Raw genomic sequence first — 27843 nt, 5'->3', positions numbered from 1 at the left:
TGCACAGCCTTCTCTACTTCACTGTAACTCCCTCCTTGTCTCTGACAAAAGCCACAGTAACTTTTCCGACTTGGAGCAGGGCAGGGCCAGGAGAGGGAGCGGGAAGAAGGCCCAGGGCCCGGAGGCCACACCTGGGGCATCTGAGAGAAGCCCCCCGCCTGCCCAGCCCTCACCTTGAGGGTCTGGGCCCGAGAGATGAGGTACGGAAGGTCGAAGTTCTGGATGTTGTAACCGGTGATCACGTCGGGGTCCATGATGCGGATGAAGGTGGACCAGGCCTGGGGGTGGGAGCACACGGGGTCACCCTGGTAGGTTGCCCTGCCACGGAGTCCCCTACTTCCAGAATGTTCTAGAACCCCAGCCACCCCTGAAAATCCTGCAGAACCCAGAGGGGAAGCGCTCAAGCCTCAGTGCACAGGGGCCCACCCAGACCCACAGACACGGGTGTCGCAGCACCCGGGGCTGATGGCTCAGGACGTGGAGGCTGGTGGGGGCCCCAGGAAATGGTGTGGGGCGCGGAACGAGAGCTACCTGCAGCAGGTCCTCCTCCTTCTCGTAGCTCTGCACCTTGGCGCCCAGGATAGGGGCACACGGCCGCAGGGTGAGCGCCAGGCGTAGGAAGGGCTCCTGCTCCCCCCAGCGCAGGCCCAGCGAGCAGATCTGGATGACGGGGTCCCGCTCAGGCTCAGGGAAGATGCCTGTGAGGGAGGAGGATGCAGGGGCCTGACTCCTGCCCCTCACTCCTGACATAGCAGGGAGGCTGCACTTCCCATCTCCCTAGGGCTGTCCCCACTGCCTGCCGGCCCTGGTCCTGCTGCCCTGCGGCCCTGTGTGGCTCACCCTGGCTCCTGCTCCGCCCTCACCTCCAGGCCGTCTCCACACCCTCTCTGCTCACTCCATCTGGCCACACGGGCTGGGGTGCTCCCGCCCCAGCACCTTCGCACTTGCCGTTCCCAGGGCCTGCCCTCCCAACCCCCCGCCTGGTACCAACAATGAGGCGGGCAGGAGCCTGGGCCCGGGGACAGACCTTTGCGGCCAGCGCACTCGATATCAAAGCTGAGCACGCGCAGGGGTGCAATGCGCTGCCACGGCCCTTCCGGTGGGTGACTGACCACATCAGACCACAGCACGTCTGCCTCCAGCTGGCACTGCGTAGTCTGTGGGCATGGGTGGGTCAGCGGTGGCAGCAGGCCCTGCCCTGGGAAGCCCTGCACCTTCTTCTTCAGCCTCAGGGTGTATTTTCCGGCTGGGAGCTCCAGCCAGTTGCAGCCGACGATGTCCGTGTCCACCATGAACCTGGAGGAGGCTGGGGGTCAGTGGACAGGGGCTGCCCGAGGGTGGGGATAGAGGCTGGAGAAGTGAGGCAGAGGCCGTACCGGATCTCAAAGTCGACATTGGCCTCGTAGGGCGCGAAGCTGGGCGTGCCCAGGCCTGCCACACGGATGCCCTGTTCCAGGAGACGGCGGGCCGGGGCCACGAGGCGCGGCAGTGCCAGGGTGATGCGCAGGAATGGGGAGGGGCCGTGCCCGTGGTACCCAAACATGCCTGCAGATGGAAGAAGCTGGGACCGGCCAACGGCCTCCCCAGGGGACCCCCCAACCCGCTGATCCCGGGGGAGCACTCACTCTCTCGGGAGCACAGCTCCACGGCCAGCACGGCCGGCCCGGTCAGCTCCTTCCCCCCGCGATTGTCCCGACTGATGGCCAAGTTCAGCTCCCGTTGGAGATCACCCAGGTGCTCGGGCTCGAAACCTGGTGTGGGAGGGGTGGTCAGAGGTGCAGGGGGCTCCAGTGGCTCAGGAAGGGGCTGGGTGGGGGCCACTCACCTGGGGGCGCTGGGGTGTAGAAGTAGGGAGCGAAGCCGTGGATGTGGCAGCAGACAGAGACCCCCTCATCGGTGACCCCGAAGGCGCGGAGCACAGGCACGGAGCCGCGGGACAGTGGAGGCCCGCCAGGCACAGGCTGCGCTGGGCCTGTGGGGCCACAGGTAAGACAGCGGCCATGCGTCTCAGGGTCCCCCGAGGTGTGCCTCCACAGACTCGAAATACCTTGGGGCCTGCAGCCTGGGGCACTCCTGCCCCATACCATTCCCTGTGTCCATTTCAGCCTCCGCCCTGTTTCCATCTCCACCCTCATCCCCCAGGATCCATTCTCCACAGCACAACTACAGGGAGGCCCCCCTTTTTTTTTTTTTTTTTTTTTTTTTTTTTTTTGAGACAGAGTCTCGCTCTGTCACCCAGGCTGGAGTGCAGTGGCCGGATCTCAGCTCACTGCAAGCTCTGCCTCTCGGGTTTACGCCATTCTCCTGCCTCAGCCTCCCAAGTAGCTGGGACTGCAGGCGCCCACCACCTCGCCCGGCCAGTTTTTTGTATTTTTTAGTAGAGACGGGGTTTCACCATGTTAGCCAGGATGGTCTCGATCTCCTGACCTCGTGATCTGCCCGTCTCGGCTTCCCAAAGTGCTGGGATTACAGGCTTGAGCCACCGCGCCCGGCCAAGGCCCCCCTTTTTTATTACAAGATAAAAACAACTGGCCGTGCACAGTGACTCACACCTGTGATTCCAGTGCTTTGTGAGACTGAGGCGGGAGGATCGCTAGAGCCCAGGACTTTGAGACCAGCCTGGGCGACAGAGCGAGACCCAGTCTCAAAAAAAAAAAAAAAAAAAGTCAAATTGACTTTTGGTGTATGTGTCTAGTGTTATGAATTTTAAGCCACCAAGGTCCTTGCACAGGCTGCAGCCACCACGTATGCAAAACAGCTCAATGCTCCAAGCACCTCCCTCAAGTTGACCCTGTGTCACCTTTGCTTCGCACTCCACAGGCCCTGGCACCCACTGGTCTGCTCTGTCACTACAGCTCTATGGCTGGAAGGGCTGACCTGGCCCGGCCTCTGCCCCAGGAGCGCATGGCCCCAGCACTCACCCATAACCCCCAAACTCACCCACATAATGGTCAATCTCCAGCTGTTGGAAGATGAGGGGCTCTGTCTGGGGGTTCAGGGGGGGTGGTGTGGGCCGATGCCAGCGAGGATCTATGGCTGACAGTGGGACCTGCCCTGGTGGGGGAAGGGAAGGAAGTGGGGTACACGGAGTCATGGTCTTCCCCGGCCAGGATGGCATGTGATTCTGAAAGGAGCCAGGCAGAGGTGGCGGTCTGGGTCAGGCAGGAAACTTGGAAGAGAATGGGGGTCAAGGGTCAGGTCCAGAATCACTGCAGGCCACACAGGCGGCATTGGGGGAAAGGGCAGTCCTTTGTAGGATTCAAAGTTGGCAAGAGTGGGGTCACAGGTCAGCTTTGCAGCTGACTCTTGGACCAGAGGCAAGACCAGGAGCAATGGGTTGGGCAGCAGGGGCTTCCAGCTCCGAGACTTACCGTCTGCAACCCCCTCTAGGACTGACTGCAGTTCCTCCTCCTCCTGCTCCTGCAGCCTGTGCTCTGCCTCCATCTCCTCCATCAGTGCCAGGTCCTCCTCGAATTGGGATGGCGGAAGTGCATCATCGTCGTCCCAGAGGCTCCCACGGGCCCGCTTTGGGGGCACCCCGGGCCCTGGGCCTGGCCGCCGCTTGCCATCCATCCTGTTGGGCAAGTTGGAGCTTGGTGGAGGTTCTGACCAGAGACATCTCGTACCCTGTCTTCTCCATGGCATCCCATGCACCCACCATGACCATGAGCCTTTTCCTACTCTGGAGTGGCTGTACTAACACAGCTCTGCACCCTGCAGGCAGCGGGGTGGGAGCACATTCCAGACGCTCAACTGTTAGCTATTGCAGTGGCAGGCCATTCGACTCCCTGACCCTCTCTCCCATCACACTAGGTCCTTAGCACATCTCTCTTTTTTTTTTTTTGAGATGGAATTGTGCTCTTGTCACCTAGGCTGGAGTGCAATGACATGATCTCGGCTCACTGCAAACTCCACTCTCAGGTTCAAGCGATTCTCCCCTCAGCCTCCCGGGTAGCTGGGATTACAGGCGCCCACCACTACACCCAGCTAATTTTTGTGTTTTGAGTAGAGATGGGGTTTCGCCATGTTGGCCAGGCTGGTCTTGAACTCCTGACCTCAGGTAATCCGCCCACCTCAGCCTCCCAAAGTGCTGGGATTATAGCCCCCACGCCCGGCCTTAGCACATCTCTTTATTTCCCATAAACCTCTGTCTCCAATGCCCTCACCTACCAACCATGCGTCCAGGTCATCTGCCATTGAAATGACAAAAACTGCAATTACTTTTGCACCAACCTAAATGCTCTGACGTAATCTCAAATGCCTAGAACTCCTGTATGCCCTTCCCCAGGCTCCCCAGTGGTCAGTGTGTTACGTGTGTGCTTCCTCGCCGCCTCTCTCTGCCCTCCCACATATGTGGCGTGCGCACCATATTATTACTTCTTTTCCTGAGTAATTTGAGAGTTTCTAGCAGATCCCATACCCCTGCATACTTCAGCATGTAGTGCCTACGAATAAGGAATTCCCTTCACTGAGCAAAGTACGATACAATCTAGGACATTTAACAGACTCAAGGATGATATAAAATAAAGGGCACCTTTCCCAATTTCTCCAACTGTCTCCAAAATGCCGTTTATAGTAACCTGCTTTCTTCCCCAGTCTAGGACCCACAGTAGCAAACAAAACACACACAAATCACATACAGACTGCTACTTATATATGTATCTTTTACTTTTCTTTTTTTTTTTTTTTTTAAGATGGAATCAGGGCTGGGTACGATGGCTCACGCCTGTAATTGCAGCACTTTGGGAGGCTAAGGTGGGTGATCACAAGGTCAGGAGTTCAAGACCAGCCTGACCAACATGGTGAAATCCCATCTCTACTAAAAATACAAAAATTAGCCGGGCGTGGTGGCAGGCGCCTGTAATCCCAGCTACTCAGAAGGCTGAGACAGGAGAATCCTTGAACCCGGGAGGCGGAGGATGCAGTGAGCCGAGATCATGCCATTGCACTCCAGCCTGGGCCACAGAACAAGACACTGTCTCAAACAAACAAATAAAAAAGACGGAATCTTGCCGGGCATGGTGGCTCACGCCTGTAATCCCAGCACTTTGGGAGGCCGAGGCGGGCGGATCACAAGGTCAGGAGATCGAGACCACGGTGAAACCCCGTTTCTACTAAACATACAAAAAATTAACCAGGCGCTGTGGTGGGCACCTGTAGTCCCAGCTAGTCCGGACGCTGAGGCAGGAGAATGGTGTGAACCCGGGAGACAGAGCTTGCAGTGAGCCGAGATCGCGCCACTGCACTCCAGCCTGGGGAACAGAGCGAGACTCCGTCTCAGAAAAAAAAAAAAAAAAAAAAAAAAGACGGAATCTCACTGTTGTTGCCCAGGCTAGAGTGCAGTGGCACAATCTCAACTCACTGCAACTTCTGCCTTCTGGACCCCAGTTCAAGCAATTCTCCTGCCTCAGCCTCCCGAGTAGCTGGGATTACAAGCATGCGCCACCATGCCCAGCTAATTTTTGTATTTTCAGTGGAGACGGGGTTTCACCATGTTGGCCAGGCTGGTCTTGAACTCCTGACCTCAAGTGATCCACCCTCCTTGGGGCCTCCCAAAGTGCTGAGATTTCAGGCATGAGCCACAGCACCTGGCCTCTGTTTTCTTATTTTTTGAGATGGAGTCTTGCTCTATCACTGAGGCTGGAGTGCAGTGGTGCGATCTCAGCTGCAACCTCCGCCTCCCAGGTTCAAGAGACTCTCCTGCCTGAGCCTCCCGAGTAGCTGGGATAACAGGCGCCCACCACCATGCCTGGCTAATTTTTGTATTTTAGTCGAGACAGGGTTTCACCATCTTGGCCATCCTGGTCTTGAACTCCTGACCTCAGGTGATCCACCTGCCTCGGCCTCCCAAAGGGTTGGGATTACAGGCATAAGCCACCGCGCCTGACCTGTGTTTTATTTTTTTATTTTTTTTTTTTTGAGACGGAGTCTCGCTGTGTTGCCCAGGCTGGAGTACAGTGGCCGGATCTCAGCTCACCGCAAGCCCCACCTCCCGGGTTTACGCCATTCTCCTGCCTCAGCCTCCCGAGTAGCTGGGACTACAGGCGCCCGCCACCTCACCTGGCTAGTTTTTTGTATTTTTTAGTAGAGACGGGGTTTCACCGTGTTAGCCAGGATGGTCTCGATCTCCTGACCTCGTGATCCGCCCGTCTTGGCCTCCCAAAGTGCTGGGATTACAGGCTTGAGCCACCGCGCCCGGCCAGACCTGTGTTTTCTTAATTACAACCTATAAAAGATTATTTTAGAGGCCGGGCACGGTGGCTCACCCCTGTAATCCCAGCACTTTGGGAGGCAGGTGGATCATGAGATCAGGAGATCGAGACCATCCTGGCTAACATGGTGAAACCCCATCTCTACTAAAGAAATACAAAAAAATTAGCCGGGTGTGGTGGCAGGCGCTTGTAGTCCCAGCTTCTCGGGAGGCTGAGGCAGGAGAACGGTGTAAACCCAGAAGGCGGAGCTTGCAGTGAGCCGAGATCGTGCCACCGCACTCCAGCCTGGGCAATAGAGCGAGACTCCATCTCAAAAAAAAAAAAAAAAAAAAAAGATTATTTTGGGGTATATTGATATAGAAGTTGACTGGAGCCAGGTATGGTGGCCCACGCTGTAATCCCAGCACTTTGGGAAGCTGAGGCAAGTGGATCACTTGAGGTCAGGAGTTCGAGACTAGCCTGGTCAACATGGTAAAACCCTGTCTTTAATAAAAATACAAAAAAATTAGCTGGGTGTGGTGGTGTACACCTGTAATTATGGCTTCTTGGGAGGCTGAGGCAGGAGAATCACTTGAACCCGGGAGGTGGAGGTTGCAGTGAGCCGAGATCGTGCCACTGCACTTTAGCCCAGGCGACACAGCAATATTCTGTCTTCAAAAAAAAAAATCCACCACCACCACCACCAAATAAAACCGAAACAAACAAGCCAAAAAACAGCCACAACAAAAAGGTTCACTGGGCACAGTGGCTTATGTCTGTAATCTCAGCACTTTGGGAGGCCAAGGTGGGAGAATTGCTTGAGCCCAGGAGTTCGAGACTGGACTGGACAACATGGCAAGACCCTGTCTCAAAAAAAAAAAAAAAAAAAAGTATGTATCCTCTGGTTGATCAGACAAGATTATATTCTGGTTAAACTTAAGTGGGTTACTTTACTGTGGTTCAATAAGAATATTCTAAGGAGATACACACTCAAGTATTTAGGAGTAAATGGCCATAACACCTGCAAGGTATTGGGAATTCTTTGTAAAAAGTGTACGTATACAGAGAGAAGGGAGATAAGAAACACGCATGCAAATCATAAATAGGGCGGAATGTTGAAACAGGTGATCTGGGCAAAGGGCGTGCAGGTGTTCTTTACACTTTTTTTTTTTTGAGATGGAGTCTCGCTCTGTCACCCAGGCTCGCACCTATAATCCCAGCACTTTGGGAGGCCGAGACAGGTGGATCACTTGAGGTCAGGGGTTTGAGACCTGCCTGACCAACATGGTGAAGCCCTGTTTCTTCTAAAAAAATACAAAATTAGCTGGGCATGGTGGTGCACACCTGTAACACCCAGCTACTTGGGAGGCTGAGGCAGGAGAATTGCTTGAACCCGGGAGGTACAGGTTGCAGTGAGCCAAGACGGCACCATTGCACTCTAGCCTGGGCAACAAGAGTAAAACTCTATCTCAAAAAACAAAAAAACAAACAAAAAAACAAAGTACTTGTCCCCCAGGGTCCAGGCTGAGACAGAGGGGATTACTGGAACATAGGGCAGATCCTAGATGCGGCTGGGAAGAGGCAGGTGAGCAGGTCAGCTGTCCTAGGTTCAAGTGAACACCTCTGGATCTCATAACAGTTGCCCCATATCCAGTCCTCACTTTGCCTTTTTATTTTACTTATTTTTTTTAGACAGAGCCTCACTCTGTCACCCAGGCTGGAGTGCAGTGGCTGATCTTGGCTCACTGCAACCCTCGCCTCCTGGGTTCAAGCGATTCTCCTGCCTCAGCTACTCGAGTAGCTGGGATTACAGGCGCCTGCCACCATACCCACTAATTTTTTGTATTTTTAGTAGAAATGGGGTTTCACCATGTTGGCCAGGCTGGTCTGGAACTCCTGACCTCAGGTGATCCGCCCGCCTCGGCCTCCCAAAGTGCTTGGATTACAGGTGTGAGCCACCGTGCCCAGCTTTGCTTTGCTTTTTTGCAATAGAACACACCCCTCCAACCCTGCCTCTCCGGAGCGGCCATAGGCTGCCCAGTTGAAGACTACATTTCCCAGTGTGCACTGCCAGCATGGCCACGTGACTAAGTTCTCCCTCCAGGAATGAGAGTGGTCATGAGGTGTGCAGCTACTGGGACATCCCCCCACCCTCTTCCCTGTTACAATGGCTGGAACGTGGATGTAGTCGGGGAGCCAACCACAAGGATGGGGACAACACTGGGCTCCCCAACAACCTTCCAGAGCAAAGCTGTCTGCCAATCCTGCACACTTGCCTATCTTCCAAAGCGTTACATGGAGAAATCAATTTGTGTCTTTCTTGGGCCACTGTGTTTTGGGGGCTCCTTGGTACAACAGCTTAGACCTCAAATAAGCACGGAAAAATTCTGAACTGACGGAGTATATGTTAGAAATGTTCAGGGCGGTTCATGACACACACTCAGCATTAGAAAGGGGCCAGCTACTGACAGACATGCAGCACGGATGGATCTTGAAAGCAGGCTGTGCAGAAGCCAGACACAAAGCACACACTGGGGATCGAGGAGCGACTGGTTACGGAGTATGGCGTTTTCTGCAGGGGTGATGAAATGTTTTGAAATTAGACAGAAGTAATGGTTGTACAACACTGTGAATGTACCAACTGAATTCTTCGCTTTATTATTATTTTCTCTCTTTATTGAGACAAGGTCTCACTCTGTCGCCCAGGCTAGAGTGCAGTGGCATGATCTCAGCTCACTGCAGCCTTGACCTCCCGGGCTCAGGCGATCCTCCTACTTTGGCCTCCTGAGTAGTTAGGAAGACAGGTGCGTGCTACCATGCCTGGCCAATTGTTTTTTGGTAAAGACGGGTTTTGCCATGTTGCTCAGGCTGGTCTGAAACTCCTGGGCTCAAGTGATCTGCTCACCTCGGCCTCCCCAAAGTGCTGGGATTACAGGCATGAGCCACCGCGCCCAGCCATTGTTTGCTTTAAAATAGCTAATTTTACCTCCGTAAAAAAGAACGTACTTATTGTATGATACCATTTAGACAAAGTAGACTAGATTAAAGTGATCTACAGCGCTAGAAATCAGACTAGTGGCTGCTCCTAGAGTAGGAGAGACTGGGAAGGGTATGAGGGGTTTTCTGGGGTGATAAACCACACTACACAGCCAACTGTACACTGGAGACCTGGGCATGGCATGCCATGTAAATGACACCTCAATTACCAACATAAAAGTTTGGAGGCCACAATTCCACATCTAGGGACGTAAGCTGTAGATATATTATCACATAAGAAAAACTGCATTTATAAGGTTATTTCCGGAAGCATTGTTTGAAATCCCCAAAGACTGGAAACCACCTAACTGTCCTCACCCAGGGGTCTATTTAAATAAGTTATGTTAAGTCCGTTCAATGGAATACTATGCAACTGTGTAAATGAATGAGGAAGCTCTTTGTGTACTGATAGGGAAGTTTCTCAAAGAGGCATTGTTCAATAGATAAAGCAAGATGCACAGTGGTGCACTCAGAATTTTATTTTTATTTTTATTTATTTTTTATTTATTTTTTTTTGAGACGGAGTCTTGCTCTGTCCCCCAGGCTGGAGTGCAGTGGCCGGATCTCAGCTCACTGCAAGCTCCGCCTCCCGGGTTCACGCCATTCTCCTGCCTCAGCCTCCCGAGTAGCTGAGACTACAGGCGCCCGCCACCTCGCCCGGCTAGTTTTTTGTATTTTTTAGTAGAGACGGGGTTTCACCGTGTTAGCCAGGATGGTCTCGATCTTCTGACCTCGTGATCCGCCCGTCTCGGCCTCCCAAAGTGCTGGGATTACAGGCTTGAGCCACCGCGCCCGGCCAGAATTTTATTTTTGTGTTGAAAAAAATGTCTAAGAAAACGTTTACCCTGATTCTAGTCATTAAGAAACAAACGGCCTGGGCGCGGGGGCTCACGCCTGTAATCCCAGCATTCTGGGAGGCCAAGGCGGGTGGATCACTTGAGATTAGCAGTTCCAGACCAGCCTGACCAACATGGTGAAACCCTGTCTCTACTAAAATACAAAAATTAGCTGGGCATGGTGGTGGGCGTCTGTAATACCAGCTACTCCAGAGGCTGAGGCAGGAGAATTACTTGAACCTGGGAGGCAGAGGTTGCAGTGAGCTGAGATCATGCCCCTGTGCTCCAGCCTAGGTGACAGAGCAAAACTCTGTCTCAAAACAAAACAAGAAAAAGAAACAAACGAATCCAAAGTGAAGGGTGACAACACTGGTCTGAAATCTTTAAAACTGCTGATGTCATGAAAAAGTAAGTTGCCTAGGCTAGGGGGCTCACATCTGTAATCCCAACATTTTGCGAGGCTGAGGTGGGAGGATCACTTGAGGCCGGGAGTTAGAAACTAGCCTAGGCAATATGGTGAGACCCAATTTCTACAAAAAATTAAAAATTACTTAAGCATGGTGGCGTATACCTATAGTCCCAGCTACTCGGGGGGCTGAGGTGGGAGGATCACTTGAGACTGGGAGGTGAAGGCTGCAGTGACCCATGATTGCACCACTGCAATACAGCCTGGGCAAGAGAGCGAGACATGTCTCAAAAAAAATGAAAAAGTTGCCATGACAACGTGTGTTATCCTAAGTTAGAACTTGGATTAAAAAAATAAAATTATGGGCCGGGCGTGGTGGCTCATGCCTGTAATCCCAGTACTCTGGGAGACTGAGGCGGGCGGATCACCTGAGGTCTGGAGATTAAGACCAGCCTGAGCAATGTGGTGAAAACCCCGTCGCTACGAAAAGAATACAAAAATTAGCTGGGCGTGCTGGTGGTCGCCTGTAATACCAGCTACTCAGGAGGCTGAGACAGGAGAATTGCTTGAACCTGGGAGGTGGACGTTGCAGTAGGACAAGATTGTGCCATTGCACTTCAACCTGGGCGACAAGAGTGGGAAAAAAAAAAATGAAATTATTGGCTAGGCACAGTGGCTCATGCCTGTAATCCCACCCCTCTGGGAGGCTGAGGTGGGTGGATCACCTGGGGTCAGGAGTTTGAGACCAGCCTGGTCAACACAGTGAAACGTCTCTACTAAAAATACAAAAATTAGCTGGGCATTGTGGCAGGCGCCTGTAATCCCAGTTACTCAGGAGGCTGAGGTAGGAGAATAGCTTGAACCCAGGAGCCAGACGTTGCAGTGAGCCTTGAACCCAGGAGGTAGAGATTGCAGTGAGCCAAGATCGCACCACTGCACTCCAGCCTGGATGACAGTGAGACTCTGTCTCAAAAACACAGGCTGAACATGGTGGCTCGCGCCTTTAATCCCAGCCCTTTGGGAGTCCGAGGCAGGTGAATCACCTGAGGTCAGGAGTTCGAGACCAGCCTGACCAAAATGAAACCCCGTCTCTACTAAAAATACAAAAAAATTAGCCAGGCATAGTGGTGCATGCCTGTGATTCCAGCTACTCGGCAGGCTGAGGCAGGAGAATGGCTTGAACCCAGGAGGCAGAGGTTGCAGTGAGTTGAAATAGTGCCACTGCACTCCAGTCTGGGTGACAGAGCGAGACTCAAGTCTCGGGAAAAAAAAAAAAGAAATTATTAATAGCTTTGAAGAATATTACAGGGACACATGACAGATCTAAATAAGGACTGTCTATTCGATAACGTCACTGTCTCATGTTAAACTGCATGACGATGACAATGACACTGTAATTCTGTAGGCGGACATCCCTGTTCTTAAGAGCCGACTGCTGGAGGCCAGGCACGGTGGCTCACGGCTGTAATCTCAGGACATTTGGAGGCCGAGGCAGGGGGATCGCTTGAGCCCAGGAGTTTGAGATCAGCCTAGGCAACATGGTGAAACCCTGTCTCTATAAAACGATACAAAAATTAGCAGGGTGTGGTGGCAAACACCTTTAGTCCCAGCTACTCAGGAGGCTGAGGATCAGCTGAGTATGGGGAGTTTGAGGCTGCAATGAGCCATGACCACACCATTGTACTACAACCTGCATGATAAGAGTAAGCTCCTGTACAAAAAAAAAAAGAGTTAGCCTGGGTGCAGTGACTCACGTCTGGAATCCCAGCACTCTGGGAGACAGAAGAAGGTGGATCATGAGGTCAGGAGTTCAAGACCAGCCTGGCAGACAGTGAAATCCCGTTTCTACTAAAAATACAAAAATTAGCCAGGTGTGGTGGCAGGTGCCTGTAATCCCAGCTACTCAGGAAGCTGAGGTAGGAGAATCGCTTGAACCCGGGAGGCGGAGGTTGCAGTGAGCCAAGATTGTGCCACTGTACTCCAGCCTGAGCAACAGAGCAAGACTCCATCTCAAAAAACAAAAAACAGGAGTTAACTGCTGGAGTTTTCAGAGGCAAAGTATCATGATGACCACAACTTTCAAATAGCTCAGCCACAAAAAAGACAAAAGGTACAGGTATATGTGTGTGCTTGGATAAAGCAAATGAGGTATCATGCCAACAGCCAGTAAATCAAGGCAAAGGGCGTGGCTGTTCACTGTACTCAATATGTACCTTCTCTGCAGGTTTGAGACTTTTCAAAATATTAAGGGGGAAATATATAAAATGAAAATAGTAACAATTTTACAAGGTGGACAGAAGAGTATGTATAAATCTTTTTGTTTTTAATGCAGGGAATATGTAGAAATCTTTTTTATTTTAATGCAGAACATATGTATAAATCTATTTGCTTTTAATGCATCATTCTACAAGGACAGCTAAGAAACTGGTTTCCTGGGGGACAGGGTAGAAGAAGACTTCATTTGCTAACTGCTTTATTGAGCTATAATTCACATACTACACAATTCATCCATTTAAAGTATATATAGTTCAATGGTATTTAGTATGTTCAGAGTTAGGCAACCATCACCACAGTCAATTTTAGAACTCTTTCATCACCCCAAAAAGCCTACATCCTTTAGCTCTCTCCCCGCATTCAGCTCATCTGCCCCCACCCCTGGCAGCCACTCATCTTACTTTCTGTCTCCATGGATCTGCCTATTCTGGGCATTTCCTATAAACGGGATCTTGGAATACGCGGCCTCTTGTGTCTGGCTGCTTTCTCTGAATGTGTTCATCGTTCATGTGTGTGGCGGCCTGTCATCGGTGCTGCGTTGCTTTTTTGCTGAGTACTTTTCCGCTGTATGGCGAGGACACGTTTGCAGTATCCGTTCATCGGTGGATGGACATTAGGGTGCTTCCACCGTTTGCGAGTGGTGCAGCCGTGAGTGTGTGCAGGTTTCGTGTGAGGAGGACTTCCGCTGACTCTGCGTTTGCGCTCTTTGAGTGACAGCCGCGTACATGTGTGACTTATAGGAAGAAGCAAGTGTAGTTAGTGGCTCTGGCTCCAGTTGTGCAAGTAGCCGGAGAGACAGGGAGTGATGACCTGCGGGGAGAGACCCGCGTGGGACAGACGAAGCGCAGGGGCTTGTGGGAGCCCAGAGTCATTGCCGGAGCTGGAGGAGGAAGGAAGGAGCCGACTGGCTGCCCTTGGTCAGTTGGCTGTGGCTACAGGGGTGCGGTGGGAGGGACGGTGTCAGCAGGGGCAAAACCTGGGCTCTTGTTAGTACACGGTGGAGGCAGAGCAACATTAGGAAGGAAAGGCCCCTGTGTCCCCTCTCATCAGCCCTGGCACAGGATGGCAAACGTTGTCCTCTGCACCTCTCACAGCCCTTCAGTAGCAAGCACTTAACAGAGATTCAGCAGTCAAATGACACCACGCGCTCACTGCAGGCCAGACACCGGTTTTCTCAATGAGTGAGACACTCATTTCCTCAATGACCTAATCCAATCTCGCCCAATCTCACAGCTTTATTTCGTTTTTTTGGGGGGGGAACAGGATCTTGCTCTGTTGCCCAGGCTGGAGTGCAGCGGCACGTACATGGCTCACTGCAGCTTTGATCTCCTAGGCTCAAATGATCCATCCACTTCAGCCTCCCAAGTAACTGCAACCAGAGGCATGCACCAGCCGCCATGCCTTGCTAATGTTTTAACTTTTGTAGAGACGGGATTTCACTATGTTGGCCAGATTGGTCTCAAACTCCTGGGATCAAATGATCTCCCACTCAGCCTCCCAAAGTGCTGTGATTACAGGTGTGAGCCACTGCACCCGGCCTCCAATCTCACAGTTTTTTGTTTTGTTTTGTTCTGTTTTTGAGACGGAGTCTCGCTCTGTTGCTAGGCTGGAGTGCAGTGGCGCAATCTCGGCTCACTGCAACCTCCGCCTCCTGGACTCAAGTGATTCTCCTGCCTCAGTCTCGCAGGTAGCTGGGATTATAAGCACCCACCACCATGTCCAGCTAGTTTTGTATTTTTAGTACAGACTGGGTTTCACCATGTTTGCCAGGCTGGTCTCAAACTCCTCACCTCAAGTGATCCGTCTGCCTCGGCCTCCCAAAGTGCTGGGATAACAGGCGTGAGCCACCACGCCTGGCCTGGTTAGTTATCTTGTGTCCAGTGAGTCCTGCTAATAGAACGGGGGCTCCAGGACAGCAGGGGCATCATCTTTTGTTTCCTGCTGTATCCTGTGCTCCAGGAATGGGGGGGTGCTTAGAAAACATTTTTTGAACGATAAAAGAATAAAGGAACTCAAAGAATCCTCACAAAACCCTCTGAGGTAGGCGCTGCTACGACCTCATTTTACAAAGGCTGGAACTGAGGTCCAGAGATGTGAAGCTACCTGCCCAAGATGGCACAGCTAGCCCAGTGGGGCACGGCCAGGGTTCAAACTCAGGCAGGCTGGCTCCAGAACCCCACCGCTAAATCTGTGTGCCAGGCCTGTGCCAGGGGAGATACAGTGGTGACCTCCCCTGGGAGACAACTTTGAAGGTGGATTTGTTTGCTTGTTCACCACTGCATCCTGGCTCACACACATCGGCTGAGGGAATGATTAAATAATTGCAAAGGCAACTATTCATTTTTGCTCCACCAGAAAACACCTTCACTTTTTTATTTTGAGACAAGATCTCACTGTATTGCCCATCCTAAAGTGCAGTGGCATGATCACATCTCACAGCAGCCTTGAACTCCAGGGCTCAAGCAATCCTCCCACCTCAGCCTCCTGGCCAGCTGGGACCACAGGCATGTGCCACCACACCAGGCTAGTTTTTTTTTTTTTTTTTTTTTTTTTTTTTTTGATACGGAGTCTCACTCTGTTCACCCAGGCTAGAGTGCAGTGGCGTGATCTCGGCTCACTGCCAGCTCTGCCTCCCGGGTTCACACCATTCTCCTGCCTCAGCCTCCGGAGTAAGTGGGACTACAGGCACCTGCCACCACGTCTGGCTAATTTTTTGTACTTTTAGTAGAGACCAGGTTTCACCATGTTAGCCAGGATGGTCTCGGTATCTCCTGACCTCACGATCTGCCCGCCTCGGCCTCCCAAAGTGCTGGGATTACAGGCGCGAGCCACCGCGCCTGGCCTAGTTTTTGTATGTTTTGTAGAGACAGGGTCTTGCTATGTTGCCCAGGCTCACCTCCACGCTTTTGGTCTTGTCCTTCCCCTAGGCCTCTGTGACTGCTGCCTCTGGACTACCTGGGTATATGTCTTCCTCCCTTACCAGCCAGGGACCTCTGGATGGCAGAGCAAGGACTGACTCTCTTCTGGGACCTTAGCATCACCCAGCATAGGGCTGAGCCCCCAAGAAGCCTTAGGCAGCGTTCACTGCATGAAACTCCACTGCATCCGGAGACTCAGCTCAGGCTTAGCTCCTCCAAGCTGACCAGCTGCTCTTCAGGGTCCCCACAACGTCTTGTGCCACTTCCACTATTGCATGTGTGCAGAGCTGGGATCCTTTCAGCCTGTGAGCTCCTCGAGAAAAGGAGTCAGCGTCTTGCCCAAGTCGGGAACTCCGGCATCACTCTGCACAGTGTCCAGTTACTTCAAGACACGTGAGTTTAGGCCAGGTGCGGAGCTCACGCCTGTAATCCCAGCACTTTGGGAGCCTGAAGTGGGCGGATCACTTGACGTCAGGGATTCGAGACTGGCCTGGGCAACATGGCAAAACTCTGTCTCTACTAAAAATACGAAAATTAGCTGGGCGTGGTGGCGTGCACCTGTAATCTCAGCTACTCGGGAGGATGAGGCATGAGCATCACTTGAACCTGGGAGGTGGAGGTTATAGTGAGCCGAGATCGCGCCACTGCACTCCAGCCTGGGTGACAAAGCAAGACTGTCTCAAAAACCAAAAAAAAAGACATGTGAGTTGAAACTCACTGTGAGTATCAACCACTCTGGTGAGTCTTCCCTGAGCACATAGGTTCTTCTCCTGGCTCCCAAAGACTATCACTGCTCCACCATAGCTCAGCACACTCTGGACTGAGATCTCCTGTCCTTCCCCAACCAAACTAGATGATCATTGGCTCCCCAGTGCTCAGCAGAGGGCCTGTCCAAAGAGCAGCTGTCAGAAACCCGTAAGAGAGGGAAGAGCATTTCAGAGGAGGGAAGGAACCTCTCTAGGGGGAAGAGAGACCTGTGGGGGGAAGTGCAGGAAGGAGGAGAGGCGGCCGGGTGCGGTGGCTCATGCCTGTAATCCCAGCACTTTGGGAGGCCGGCGTGAGTGGATCACCTGAGGTCAGGAGTTCGAGACCAGCCTAGCCAACATGGCGAAACCTCATCTCTACTAAAAATACAAAAAATGAGCGGGGTGTGGCAGCAGGCGCCCGTAATCCCAGCTATTCAGGGGGCTGAGGCACGAGAATCGCTTGAACCCAGGAGGAGGAGGTTGCAATGAGCTGAGTTCGCACCACTGCATTCCAGCCTGGGTGACAGAGCAAGACTCTGTCTAAAAAAAAAAAAAAAAAAAAAAAAAAAAAAAAAAAAAAGGGCCAGGCGCGGTGGCTCAAGCCTGTAATCCCAGCACTTTGGGAGGCCAAGACGGGCAGATCACGAGGTCAGAAGATCGAGACCATCCTGGCTAACCTGGTGAAACCCCGTCTCTACTAAAAAATACAAAAAACTAGCCGGGCGAGGTGGCGGGCGCCTGTACTCCCAGCTACTCGGGAGGCTGAGGCAGGAGAATGGCATAAACCCGGGAGGCGGAGCTTGCAGTGAGCTGAGATCCAGCCACTGCACTCCAGCCTGGGCGACAGAGCGAGACTCCGAATCAAAAAAAAAAAAAAAAAAAAAAAGGAGAGAGAGCAGCAACAAGTTCCTTGAGTGGAAGGGCTGAGGTGAGGCACTGACATCGCCCTGCCCACTCCTAGTTCCTCTCTAAACCCTGCCTACTCACTCCCCCACTAATCTCTGCCTTCAGAGCGGCAACCCCAACCTGCTTCTCTCCCTTAGCCTTCCCCATCCAGACTGCTGCTCAAACCTCAAACCCAAGAGTCATCCTGGACTCTTCCCCTGGCTCCCACGCCCAGTCCATCAGCCAGTCCCCGTGGCTCCACCCACAAAGGTAATCTGAGCCTGATTCCCTCTGCCTGCTGGACTCTCTCCGTCCTAACAGATCTCCCTCCTTCCATTCTTATTCCTGCTACAATCCAATTTCCATTCAGTGGTCAGTGAGTTTTTCAAAACACGGGGCGAATCATGTTGTTTCCACGCTCAAACCCTCCCACGGCTCCCTGCTGAACCTAGAATAAAGGAAGAATTCCATACCAAGGTTTACAAGGCCCTATAGGATCTAGTTCCCCATCATGACTCCGACTTCATCTGTATTACTCTCGTCCTCTCGGCTCCTGCTACAAATACGCCGAGCTCCTTCCACCTCAGAGCCTTTGCACTTGAGGGTCCCAGAGCGGCCGATTCTGGACCACTCCAGCTAAAGCAGCAAGCTCCTCGATCATTATTACCATGTTACCCTGCGTTAGTTCCCTTCTGAGAGCATCTCACAGCCCCAGAGCAGGGCTTTACTGGTGCTACTATTAAAACTCATCACTTGTCTACCATCTGTCTTCCCAAGGCAGGGACTTCTCTGACTTGTTCTTGCTTCCAGAATAGTGCCTGGCACAGAGCACTCAAACACCCAGTGAATCCAGGATGACACCAAGCCAGCACGTGCACCACCCAGTGCCCCCGCTTCTCCCGGGCCACTTCCTGCCCCACGGTGCCCGGCGCATGCGCCCCCTGCCCGCCGAGGAACTCCACCCCCACCCCGGCCTTTTCCTGTGCGTCCCCGCGCCCTCCCCCAGGAAACCCCTGGCCGCTGCCCCCTCCTGCGCGCCCCCGGGCCAAAGGGTGCCCTCGCAACCCTCTCTCAGGTCTATGTGCCTGGCTGGTCAAGCCCCGTTCCCTACCAGGCCCAGTGCCCCGAACTCCCCTTTTCCCCTCTACTCACCCGCTTCAAACAGCGTTTCCCGCCACAGCCTACGCCGCCGTGACCCCTGACTCCCGCGCGCGCAAGCCCAGAGCCGCGGGGCGCCGAGACGGGCCACGCCCCCGCCTGCCCAAGTGCGGGCGAGGCCACGCCCAACCAGGCGACGGACCACGCCCCGCTCGTTCGACTGCAAGGCAGGCCCCGCCCCCTCCCTCAGCTTGCAAAGTGGCCTCGCCCCCTTGCTGAAAAATTCCCTTAACTCCGCCTCCCCATGACGTGTCGGCCAGAAGCCACGCCCCTCCGTTCAGCAGCGTTCACGACCTCGCGCAGTCTGTGCGCGCCGCGGCTGTGTTCTCTCTCCTTCCACCCTCGGGTGTTGCGCGCGCATCCTCCACGTCCCCCGCCGGCTTCTCGCCTGGGGCCGCGTAGGGAGCCCTGCCCCGTCGCTGCCCAGCAGCCAGCCGGTGACCTGACGCCCTAGATCCCCGCAGAGGCTGGCCGATAAGTGGTGGAGTCCTGGCTTGATCTGTTCTCCATCCTGGCCTCAGTTTCCCCACATGTAAACTAGACTCAACAACGCATGATGGGGACACGTGTGGGGCGCCCGGTACACTACTCTTGGGATAAGGTGATCGTTTTTAACTACTCTCACTTCCGCTGTCCCCTGCCCCAAATAAATGTACCTTTAAGTTGCATCCCTCCGTGCAACCCCCCCTTTTGCCCTAGATTAGAATTGCTCATTCAGCTCCTTTAGGGCTGGCACACGGGCAAGAGGAATTGGAGGAACTTCGTCGCTTGCTCACTCCGAACTCGCAGTGTCCCTCACCTTTCAAACTTTGCACGTGCTGTTCCCTCAACTTGGAGGCCCAGCCCCTGGGCTCGTTTTAGGTCCCAGCGATTGCCTCTGTTGTGACACCTTGCCTGACTTCCTCTAGCCCCACCACAGTGCCACCCTCATTAAAGTCCCTATCCCGAGTCTTGGTAGGAGGGTGGTTATCTTGTTCACGGATGTTTCCAGTGCCTAGAATTGTGCGACTAGTAAATGCTCCGGAAACATTTGCTGGGTGAATGTCTCCATCTCTAGAATGGTCAACCCAGTGCCTGGCCCACAGGAGGCCTCAGAAAACACTCGTTATTGAGACGAAAGTCCAGTTCCCCTCATCCACTTAATAAGTCCTGTTTATCCTTCAAAGGCGAGTTCTCATTCACCTTGCCCAGGGAGGTGACCCTGAGGCTGTCAGGCCCCTGTTCTGAACTTTCACAGCAGGCGACACACCACCCAGCACTGGGACCCTATGTGCCACCCCTCCCACCAGCCTGGGGAGGCCCAGTCCCACATGCTCAATCAGGTTCAGGGACCCGGTGTCACCGAGGTCCCTAGAAGCCCACGCCCTCTCCATCTTGCACTCCAGCTCTGGGCTGGATTGTATTCATAATTTTATTTTCCTGTTTTTGTTTTTAGTTTTTATTAAATAAAAGGAGCAGAGGAAGAGGAAGGCCCCTGGTCTCCCCGCCTATGGGGAGAGCCATGGGTCCTCCCCTCCCTCTGTTCAAGGTGCACTGCGTGCTGGGCTTGAGGTGTAAGCTGGGGAGGGAGGGCAGCCGGGAAGGGTCAGCGGTCGGGACCTGTAACCCTTTCACCCCTTCTGGAAGACTTGGTGGGCACGGAGGGAGCCTCCTGGACCCGGACTGGGGCTCATCCCAAGGGCTGAGGGCTGGGAGGTCTACAGGCTCAGCCCAGGGCCCCTTCCACCCGAGGAGGAGAAAGGGGTGCCGGCGTCTATCTGCTGGAGGGTGGTCAGGCAAGGCTGTGGGGCTGGGTGGCCGGCCCCTCACTCGTGGACGTCCCAGATCTCCGACAGCAGAGGCGGTAGCTTCTTGTCCTGTAGCCGCAGGGCGAAGACCTGCTCCGAGTGCACGGAGCTCAGCGTGCGCAGGCTCACCAGCTTCATGAGCATGCGCGGGAAGCGCAGCTGGTCCTGAGGGAGGAGGCAGGTGGGCACTGAGTTCCTGCCCGGCCAGGCTCTGGGCGGCCCACCCCAACAGAAAGGAGGGACCATCCCCGGTCAGGCGTGGGAGCCAGCGTGGGGCCCGCCCCTGTGCTTGGACTAGACCTGGCTCATAGTCCAGCAGGGTGGGGCCTGAGGAAAGACTGCCGGAGGGGGCGACAGCCAGGCAGAGCCCAGCCTGGATGGACCAAGTGGGCCGCGGGACGTAGTTGGCTCTGCGCAGAGGCGCTGCGGGGCCCTACCTGCGGCCTCTTGATGCGCGTGTAGGACAGCAGCGCCTCCACGTAGGGCTGCTGCAGCGCCTCCACGCGGCCCGGCTCCTGTACGTTGGGCCGGTCGGCCGAGAAGATGTTGATGGCGATGAGCAGGGCGTACTCAGCGTCGTCCAGGCCCAGCCGCCGCATGGCCCGCGAGAACTCAAAGATGGGGTTGATGAACTCCACCTGCAGGCCTGCGGGGCGGGAGGCAGCCAGTGACTCCCTCAGGCTGAAACCGGGCCCCACAGCCTCGCCCCTGGCGCCACCCACAGTCACTGGGGCCGGGAACACAGCAGTAATCACAGCGTTGTCATTTCTGTCCACCTGTGCCCCGTGCCCATGAGAGTGCTGGCACGTAGCAGGTGTGCCACACATCCCGCCCAGTGAGGGAATGAATAATGAGGGTGCATGTTTCCTCAGTATTTTCTACTATCCTGTCACCAGCCTCCCTTCCCACCTGGCGGTGGTTGCAGCTTCCCCGGGTCCTATCCTTGTCCCCTTCACGAAGGCAAAGGGAAGCTTTTAAAACCATCGTGTTGGCCGGGCGCGGTGGCTCAAGCCTGTAATCCCAGCACTTTGGGAGGCCGAGATGGGCGGATCACGAGGTCAGGAGATTGAGACCATCCTGGCGAACACGGTGAAACCCCGTCTCTACTAAAAAATACAAAAAACTAGCCGGGCGAGTGGCGGGCGCCTGTAGTCCCAGCTACTTGGGAGGCTGAGGCAGGAGAATGGCGTAAACCCGGGAGGCGGAGCTTGCAGTGAGCTGAGATCCGGCCACTGCACTCCAGCCTGGGCGACAGAGCGAGACTCCGTCTCAAAAAAAAAAAAAAACATCGTGTTGGTCCCTGCGCTGGCTTCCACCGCTCAGGTAAAGCCCAAACTCATTCCCACGACTGATTTGTTCGTTCATTCATCGAACATCACCGAGTACCTGCCATGTGCCAGGCCCCAGCACTTACATTGAGGGCCTAGGGAACAGGTCATAGACAAACACATTAGGAAGAGGCCCAGCCAGTCAGAAGGCTGTGAGTTCTATGGAATCAGGCAGTGCAGAGAAGGGCAAAGGGCCCTGCTGAGCCACGGTTCTATTTTACACAAGGCGGGCAGGGAAGGCCATGCCGTGGGTGACGCTGGAGCAGTGACCAACCCCAAGGAGGTGAGGGATTGTGAGGGTGACCAAATGTCTGCTGTTCCCAGGACTTGGGACAGGGGCTACCCAGGCCATGGGACTTTCAGTGTTAAAACTGGGAAGGTCCTGGGCAAACTAGGACCAGTTGGTCCCCCTAGTTCTGGGCAAAGAAAACTCCCAAGTACAGCATGGCAGGTGGGTGCCAGTAAGAGGCCAGAGTGACTGGAGGAGGGGGAGAGGGTGGAAGCTGAGGGCAGAGAGTAAGCGAGGCCAGGTCCTAAAGGGCTTTGTGGGCCACAGAGAGAACTCCAGCTCTTCTCCCAGTGAGACGGGAGCTGCGGAGGGTTCTGAGCGGAGGAGGGATGTGGGCGGCCTCAAGTGCTGACAGGACCCTTCTGCCTGCCCTGTGAGCAGCTCCATCAGGCGGGGGTGGAGGCAGGGGCCCCTCAAGGGGACTCTGGCAGTGTTCCAGGGTGGTGCCAGAGGAGGGGCTGGGAAGGGGTAGGGTGGGATTCCCGACCTCTCCACCCCGTCTCCTTGTGCTCCAGCTGCCTGGGCCTCCCTGTAGTTCCTCCAAACCACCGGCTCTCCCTGACCTCAGGGCCTTTGCAATCGCCGATCCCCCTGCCAGAAACGCTTCCACGAAGCCCTGCCCTGCTAAGCTCATACTAAAAGGGTTACTGGGACCGTCTTGGGTGGTGAAAGGGCCAGGGTAAAAGGAAGGGGAGAGGGTGAGACTCAGACAGATGTCGGGAAATGCAGAGAGGTCCCACACAGATTACGGGACGATGAGGAATCGAGGCCCCGGTGTATGCTCTGCAGCACTAGCAACGTGCCTCCCACCCTCTTCCTAGGCAGTGCCTCTCACTGCCCAGGCCTTCTTCCAGAAGCCCACCCGCCCAGGCGACACACCCAGGTAGCGCTCTCGGAGGGCAGGAAGCAGTGCTCCTGGACAGTAGGGAAGGCTGCCCACTTCACAATGGACTGAGCTCCAGGCTGCCTCCCTTGGGTGAGACCAGGTTTTGGGGTGGGGGGATGCTTTCCCTAGTGCCCACCAAGACGCCTGATATGGTAACAGGGCCCTTCTGTCTCAACTTCCACTGCAACCCACTGTACAGAGTCGGCACTCAATACATGCTTTTTTTTTTTTGAGACGGGGTCTCGCTCTGTTGCCCAGGCTAGAGTACAGTGGCGCGATCTCGGGTCACTGCAACCTCCGCCTCCTGGGTTCAAGCCATTCTCTTGCCTCAGCTTCCCGAGTAGCTGGGACTACAGGTGTCAGCCCCCACACCTGGCTAATTTTTTGTATTTTTAGTAGAGACAGGGTTTCACTGTGTTAGCCAGGATGGTCTCGACCTCCTGACCTCATGATCCGCCCACCTCAGCCTCCCAAAGTGCTGGGATTACAGGCGTGAGTCACCGTGCTCGGCCAATACATGCTTTTTTTGAAAAAAATAGAGACACGGTCTCTTCTGTCGCTAGGCTGGAGTGCTGTGGCACAATCACAGCTCACTGTAGCCTCAAGCAATCTTCCCTCCTCAGCCTCCTGAGTAGCTGGGCCAACAGGCACACACCACCACGCATGACATACACACTCTTGTCTTGCTCTCACCTTGGCTCAACCCTCACCCCGGCTTTGGAGATAAAGAAACAGACTCTGACAGGGATGAATTGGCCCCAGGTCTTCCAGCTAGCAGGGGGGCCAAGCCTCCCCAAAGCCTCCCCTGGGCCCTACCTGCACGGTGGAAGTCGTCCTTGCTATAGGTGAAGTCCTTCAGGAAGGTGATACACTCTGTCTCGTGGTTGTAGCGCCTGGCTGTCTCCAACAGCATGATCTGAGGGTGGCAGTGGGAGGGGGCTCAAGCCCTGTGACCCTTCGGCTGCTAGTCCCTCCCCTGCTGGCCCAAATGGGGTTCTAATCTCACCAGGAATATCCCTCGTCCCCCGTTCTCTCAGCCACACCAGTGTGCAGCCATCACGTGAGACAGCCCAAGCTTCTTCTTCATTTTGGGCTTTCGCACACGTTGCATCCCCTTCTCCTTAGGATACTCCTTCCCCAGGTGGGCACAAGGTATAGGAGCAGGGGGTTTGATCTGCTTTGTTCTTTGCCATATGCCAACACTTGGTATAGAGCCTAGCATACAGTAGGCGCTCAATACTTGTATGTTATCCCTACTTTGATTCAAACGCTAACTCCTCTGAAAAGCCTTTTTGGCAACTTTTCTCTAAAATAGCCTCTCTGGCCTGATCCTCAATTTTCTCAGCTTCAGACCCTTTTTCCTTTTTCTTCTTGGCTCATAGAAGACTCTATTTGCCATGGAATGTCATCCTACAAGGGCAAGGACTGGTCTTGCTTAAACTCTGCTCCCAGCATCTGTCCTGGAGCTATCTCTGGGGTTTCTTGTGGGCAGACGGACCATTACCTCGATGGTGGACGCTTTCAGGAGGGCGATCTGGTCCTCCCGGCCCAGCTGCAGGAAACCAGGCACTTGCTTGGCAAAGTCCACAATCTCCTGGACTGAGATGATGGCCAGCTCCGTGAAGTGGGCGAAGCGCTGCTGGCGGGCATCTCGGGACTGGGGGTCTGCGCCCAGGGGCCAGGGCTGGGACACAGGAGACCAGGGTCACTCCCAGGTCTTTGTGAGCCTAAGTTGGGGTGGCCACCTTGAGGCCAAGCCTGCACCCTGGGGGACCCTCCTCCCAAAGCCCCTGCCCTCTGGAGCCTCATTCTTCCACACCATGGGCAATGGCCCAGCTGGCTCTACCCGACTGGGACCATCACACTCAAGGTTGTGGAGGGGGCAGTACCGTGACTTTGGGCTGGTCGGAGAAGGAGCGTTTGTTGCACTGCAGCTGGGCCGCCACCAACTGCTGGATCATTAGTTCTTGAGCCGCTGTTAACTGGACACCCTCGCCTTCCCCGGAGCCCTGGCTGCCTGCCTCAGATCCACCAGGGGATGCCCCAGGCCCAGAGGCTGAGCTGCTGCTGCCCTGCGGCCCCGCAGGCGACTGCGACTGTGACTGTGACTGCTGCTGCTGCTGCTTCCGAATCTTCTTCTTCCGGATCTGTTCTTCAGAGAGGACGCCTGTAGGGGGATGCAGGCCTCAGCAGAACCCCAGGGCTGGGCCAATGGGCCAGGCCGGCACCGCCCCCTCCCACTGCACTCACACTGCTCCCTCATCCCTGCCTCCTTGCACTTGCGCAGCCGGCACTGCTGGCACTTGCGCCGCATGAAAGCGTCCATCTGGCAGGTTCCACCGCCCCGGCAGGCATAGCGCCGGGCCCCGCCACGGACCACACTGCGCCGGAAGAAGCCCTTGCAGCCTTCGCAGCTAAGCACATTGTAGTGGAAGCCGGAGGCCTTGTCCCCGCAGACGCGGCAAAGCTCGTGGCCCAGCATCTTCGGGGCTGGGCCCTTCTTTCGCTTGCGCTCTGGCTCCTCTTCAGGATCTGGGATGACTGGGATGGGTAGGCAGAGGCCATGAGTGAGCCACAGGGAGAAACAGGAACCAGAATGATGTGGCCACAGGAGATCCCCAGGCAAAGCGCCAGAGGATGGAGAGAGAGGAGGTGCTGCTCACATTCAGGGATATTGCAATTTAGAAAGATGTATGTATCAAGGAGAAAGCGAGAACAAAAAGCAAAGATCAGGGGCCTCCCATTCCCATCTCCATTTCTTTTTCCCTTCCTAAACCCCTCCCCAAGCCCCCATGTCAACTCCAGAGCCCTGTCTCTGGGCCCTGTCTCACCCCAGTCCACGCTGCAGGCTGAGCCGGCCTCATCAGTGCCTGGGACATCAGGGTCCGGACCCCCGGGCCACGGCTCTGGACCCTCCTCCTTTACAGTGGGTGAAGAAGAAGGGGCGCCAGGCTGAGGGGGGCCATTTCCTGGAAGAGGGTGGAATCCGGGAGGGGTAATAGTGAGCTTCTGCTAGTGTGTGATAAGGGTTGAGTGGGGAAGAGAGTCACTCACCAAGCAGGGGGGTATCCAGGGAACTCGTGGTGGGAGAGGACATGGTGGGGTCACGGAGCAGCCTGTAAAATACAGGGGATTGAGAGCCTTGTGGGGCTAAGAAGGGTTGGGTTAGGTCAGTTACAGGTCCTGACCGGGTTTCCACTTTTACTTCCATCTCTCCAGAGACCCTACTCTCAGCCACAACCCTGGTTCCTGCCGGCCTACAAACCCTCCCCATCCTTCTAACAGGACCCGCCCCCTTCTGTTCCAGCCCAGCCTTCAGCTTGGTCTTAAGCCCCGCCCCTGCTCTAGGCCCCGCCCCCTCAGGTCCAATCCACCTGCTCTTTCTAGGTAGGGCCCATTCTCCTTTAATCATGCTCTGCCTTCACGGTCTCCATCCCATGTAGTTTCCCCCCAACCTCCTCTTCATAAGACCACCTCACTTCTCCCCCAAGCATCCCAATTTCTCATTCTGACCCCACCTCCTTCTATTATGCTCCGCCTTCAACCTTCCAGGTTCAGCCCCTACAGCCCCCCATCATGGGCCTCCCAACACCTTGCCCCGCCCCATACGCATCCCTCCCTCCAAGCCTCATCCCTAAAACCTCGCTCCAGGTCCCGCCCCATCTCCTCCCATCATGCCCCGCCCCCACCCCGCCTCCTCCCTTCCCGCTGCACCCCTACAACCTCGCTCTAGGCCCCGCCACATCTCCTCCCATCATGCCCCGCCCCCAGCCCCGCCTCCTCCCTTCATGCCCCGCCCCCGCACCGCGCTTCCAGGTCCCGCCCCATCGCCTCCCATTATGCCCCGCCCCCACCTCCTTCATTCATGCTCCGCCCCCGCACCTCGCTCCAGGTCCCGCCCCTCTCCGAGCACCAGCGGGGGGCGGGGCTCATGGCTGCGCGCGGGGGTCTCGTGGACGGCCTCTCGCGGAGTGAACTACTCCTGTTGCCCTGGAAACAGCCGCGGGAGGCGCGAGTTACGGAGGGGAGGAAATGGAAGGAGAGAGGGGGGCTGAGCGGAGTAAGCGGGGAGCGCCGAGAAGCCCCGGGTTCGGGGCTCCTCCCGCATCTCCCCACTCTCGGGTGCACCTGCCTGGGTCCCCTTGCTCCGTTTCTCTTCGTCCTCCTCTTTAGCCCCTGACACACCGCCGCTACTCGAATACCCTCAAAAGTAACTTCGCCACTTCTTCCGGCAACCCCGCCCTTGCGTCACGTCCGGAAAAGAGGCGGAGCGTGAATGTTGACGAACTTCCGGCCCGCTTAGGACCAGCCGAAGCTGCTGCCCCGCACGGAAGTTGGAAACACCGGAAGTTTACCGGGTAGATCTACTGGGACTTGGCAGAAGAGTTCCGAACCCATTTCCTCGCTTCTTGGATGAGAGGGGAAACTGGGAGCCAAACCTCCAGCCCCGCGCTTTGTGGCTTTAGCTCACTGATGCGCTTCTCTGAGCCAGCGGCCAAACCCTAACTATAGCTGCTTGTCGCACATGACTGATTTAAGGCACGTTTGCGCTTTGTTTTCTGATTTTGGACTCCTGCTGCTTGTTGGTTTTATTTTATTCTTATTTATTTATTTGGAGAGGTCTCACTCTGTCACCCCAGGCTGGAATGCAATGGTGCAATCTCAGCTCACTGCAGCCTCCGCCTCCTGGGTTCAAGAGATTCTCGTGCCTCAGCCTCCCAAGTAGCTGGGATTACAGGCATGTACCACCACGCCCGGCTCGTTTTCTTGTATTTTTAGTAGAGACGGGGTTTCACCACGTTGGCGAGGCCGGTTTCGAACTCCTGACCTCGAATCCACCCGCCTCGGTTCCCCAGAGTGCTGGGATTACAGGCGTGAGCCACGGCGCCCGGCTTATTTTTACTTTTTTTTTTTTTTTTTTTTGAGATGGAGTCTCGCTCTGTTGCCCAGGCTGGAGTGCAATGCCGCAATGTCAGCTAACTGCAATCTCCGCCTCCTGGGTTCAAGCGATTCTCCTGCCTCAGTCTCACTTGTAGCTGGGATTACAGGCGCCCGCCACCACGGCCGGCTGATTTTTCTATTTTTAGTAGAGATGGGGTTTCA

General features: G+C 54.9%; 2 protein-coding genes across 7 annotated transcripts in view; both read right to left on the bottom strand.

Moving 5' to 3' along the window:
* The window catches only part of SPIB (Spi-B transcription factor), a 46888-nt gene extending 28405 nt beyond the window's left edge, over positions 1–18483 (bottom strand). For both annotated transcript variants that reach the window (XM_050771450.1, XM_050771448.1), the window contains exons 1-9: positions 18445–18483; positions 3372–3574; positions 2941–3054; positions 1826–1972; positions 1626–1751; positions 1377–1545; positions 1028–1296; positions 532–698; positions 174–278 (exon numbers count right to left, since the gene is read on the bottom strand). In XM_050771450.1, coding sequence (XP_050627407.1) covers positions 174–278; positions 532–698; positions 1028–1296; positions 1377–1545; positions 1626–1751; positions 1826–1972; positions 2941–3054; positions 3372–3573 — 1299 coding nt within the window. In that variant the 5' untranslated portion in view covers position 3574; positions 18445–18483. The remainder of the gene's footprint in view (positions 1–173; positions 279–531; positions 699–1027; positions 1297–1376; positions 1546–1625; positions 1752–1825; positions 1973–2940; positions 3055–3371; positions 3575–18444) is intronic.
* Positions 18484–19876: 1393 nt separating this feature from the next.
* NR1H2 (nuclear receptor subfamily 1 group H member 2) lies at positions 19877–26729 on the bottom strand. 5 transcript variants are annotated; one of them, XM_050771513.1, is made up of 9 exons: positions 26623–26729; positions 25795–25856; positions 25572–25709; positions 24991–25281; positions 24630–24907; positions 24245–24424; positions 23557–23656; positions 20675–20883; positions 19877–20402 (listed from the first exon to the last, which is right to left on the bottom strand). In XM_050771513.1, exons 2-9 carry the CDS (start codon positions 25835–25837, stop codon positions 20256–20258), a joined length of 1386 nt encoding a protein of 461 aa, XP_050627470.1. In that variant the 5' UTR covers positions 25838–25856; positions 26623–26729; the 3' UTR covers positions 19877–20255. The 5 variants fall into 5 exon arrangements, with proteins under 5 accessions (XP_050627470.1, XP_050627474.1, XP_050627471.1 ...); XM_050771517.1 differs by having other exon boundaries at positions 25572–25659; positions 26623–26702; XM_050771514.1 differs by lacking the exon at positions 26623–26729 and adding an exon at positions 26382–26405.
* Between the last annotated feature and the right edge of the window lie 1114 nt (positions 26730–27843).

The sequence above is a fragment of the Macaca thibetana genome, chromosome 19 (genome assembly GCF_024542745.1).
Source record: "Macaca thibetana thibetana isolate TM-01 chromosome 19, ASM2454274v1, whole genome shotgun sequence".
NCBI classification, from domain to species: domain Eukaryota; kingdom Metazoa; phylum Chordata; class Mammalia; order Primates; family Cercopithecidae; genus Macaca; species Macaca thibetana.
This window is presented reverse-complemented; position numbering and strand designations above follow the sequence as displayed.

Bases quoted from the DNA above. Each gene is read 5' to 3' on its own strand.
- NR1H2 (XM_050771513.1), bottom strand. From the start codon at position 25,837: ATGTCCTCTCCCACCACGAGTTCCCTGGATACCCCCCTGCTTG. The intron at 23,657-24,244 runs GTAATGGTCCGT...TGCCACCCTCAG, and splicing joins TGAAAGCGTCCACCATCGAG to ATCATGCTGTTGGAGACAGC. The intron at 20,403-20,674 runs GTAGGGCCCCGC...CTCCTCCCTCAG, and splicing joins CGCGCATCAAGAGGCCGCAG to GACCAGCTGCGCTTCCCGCG.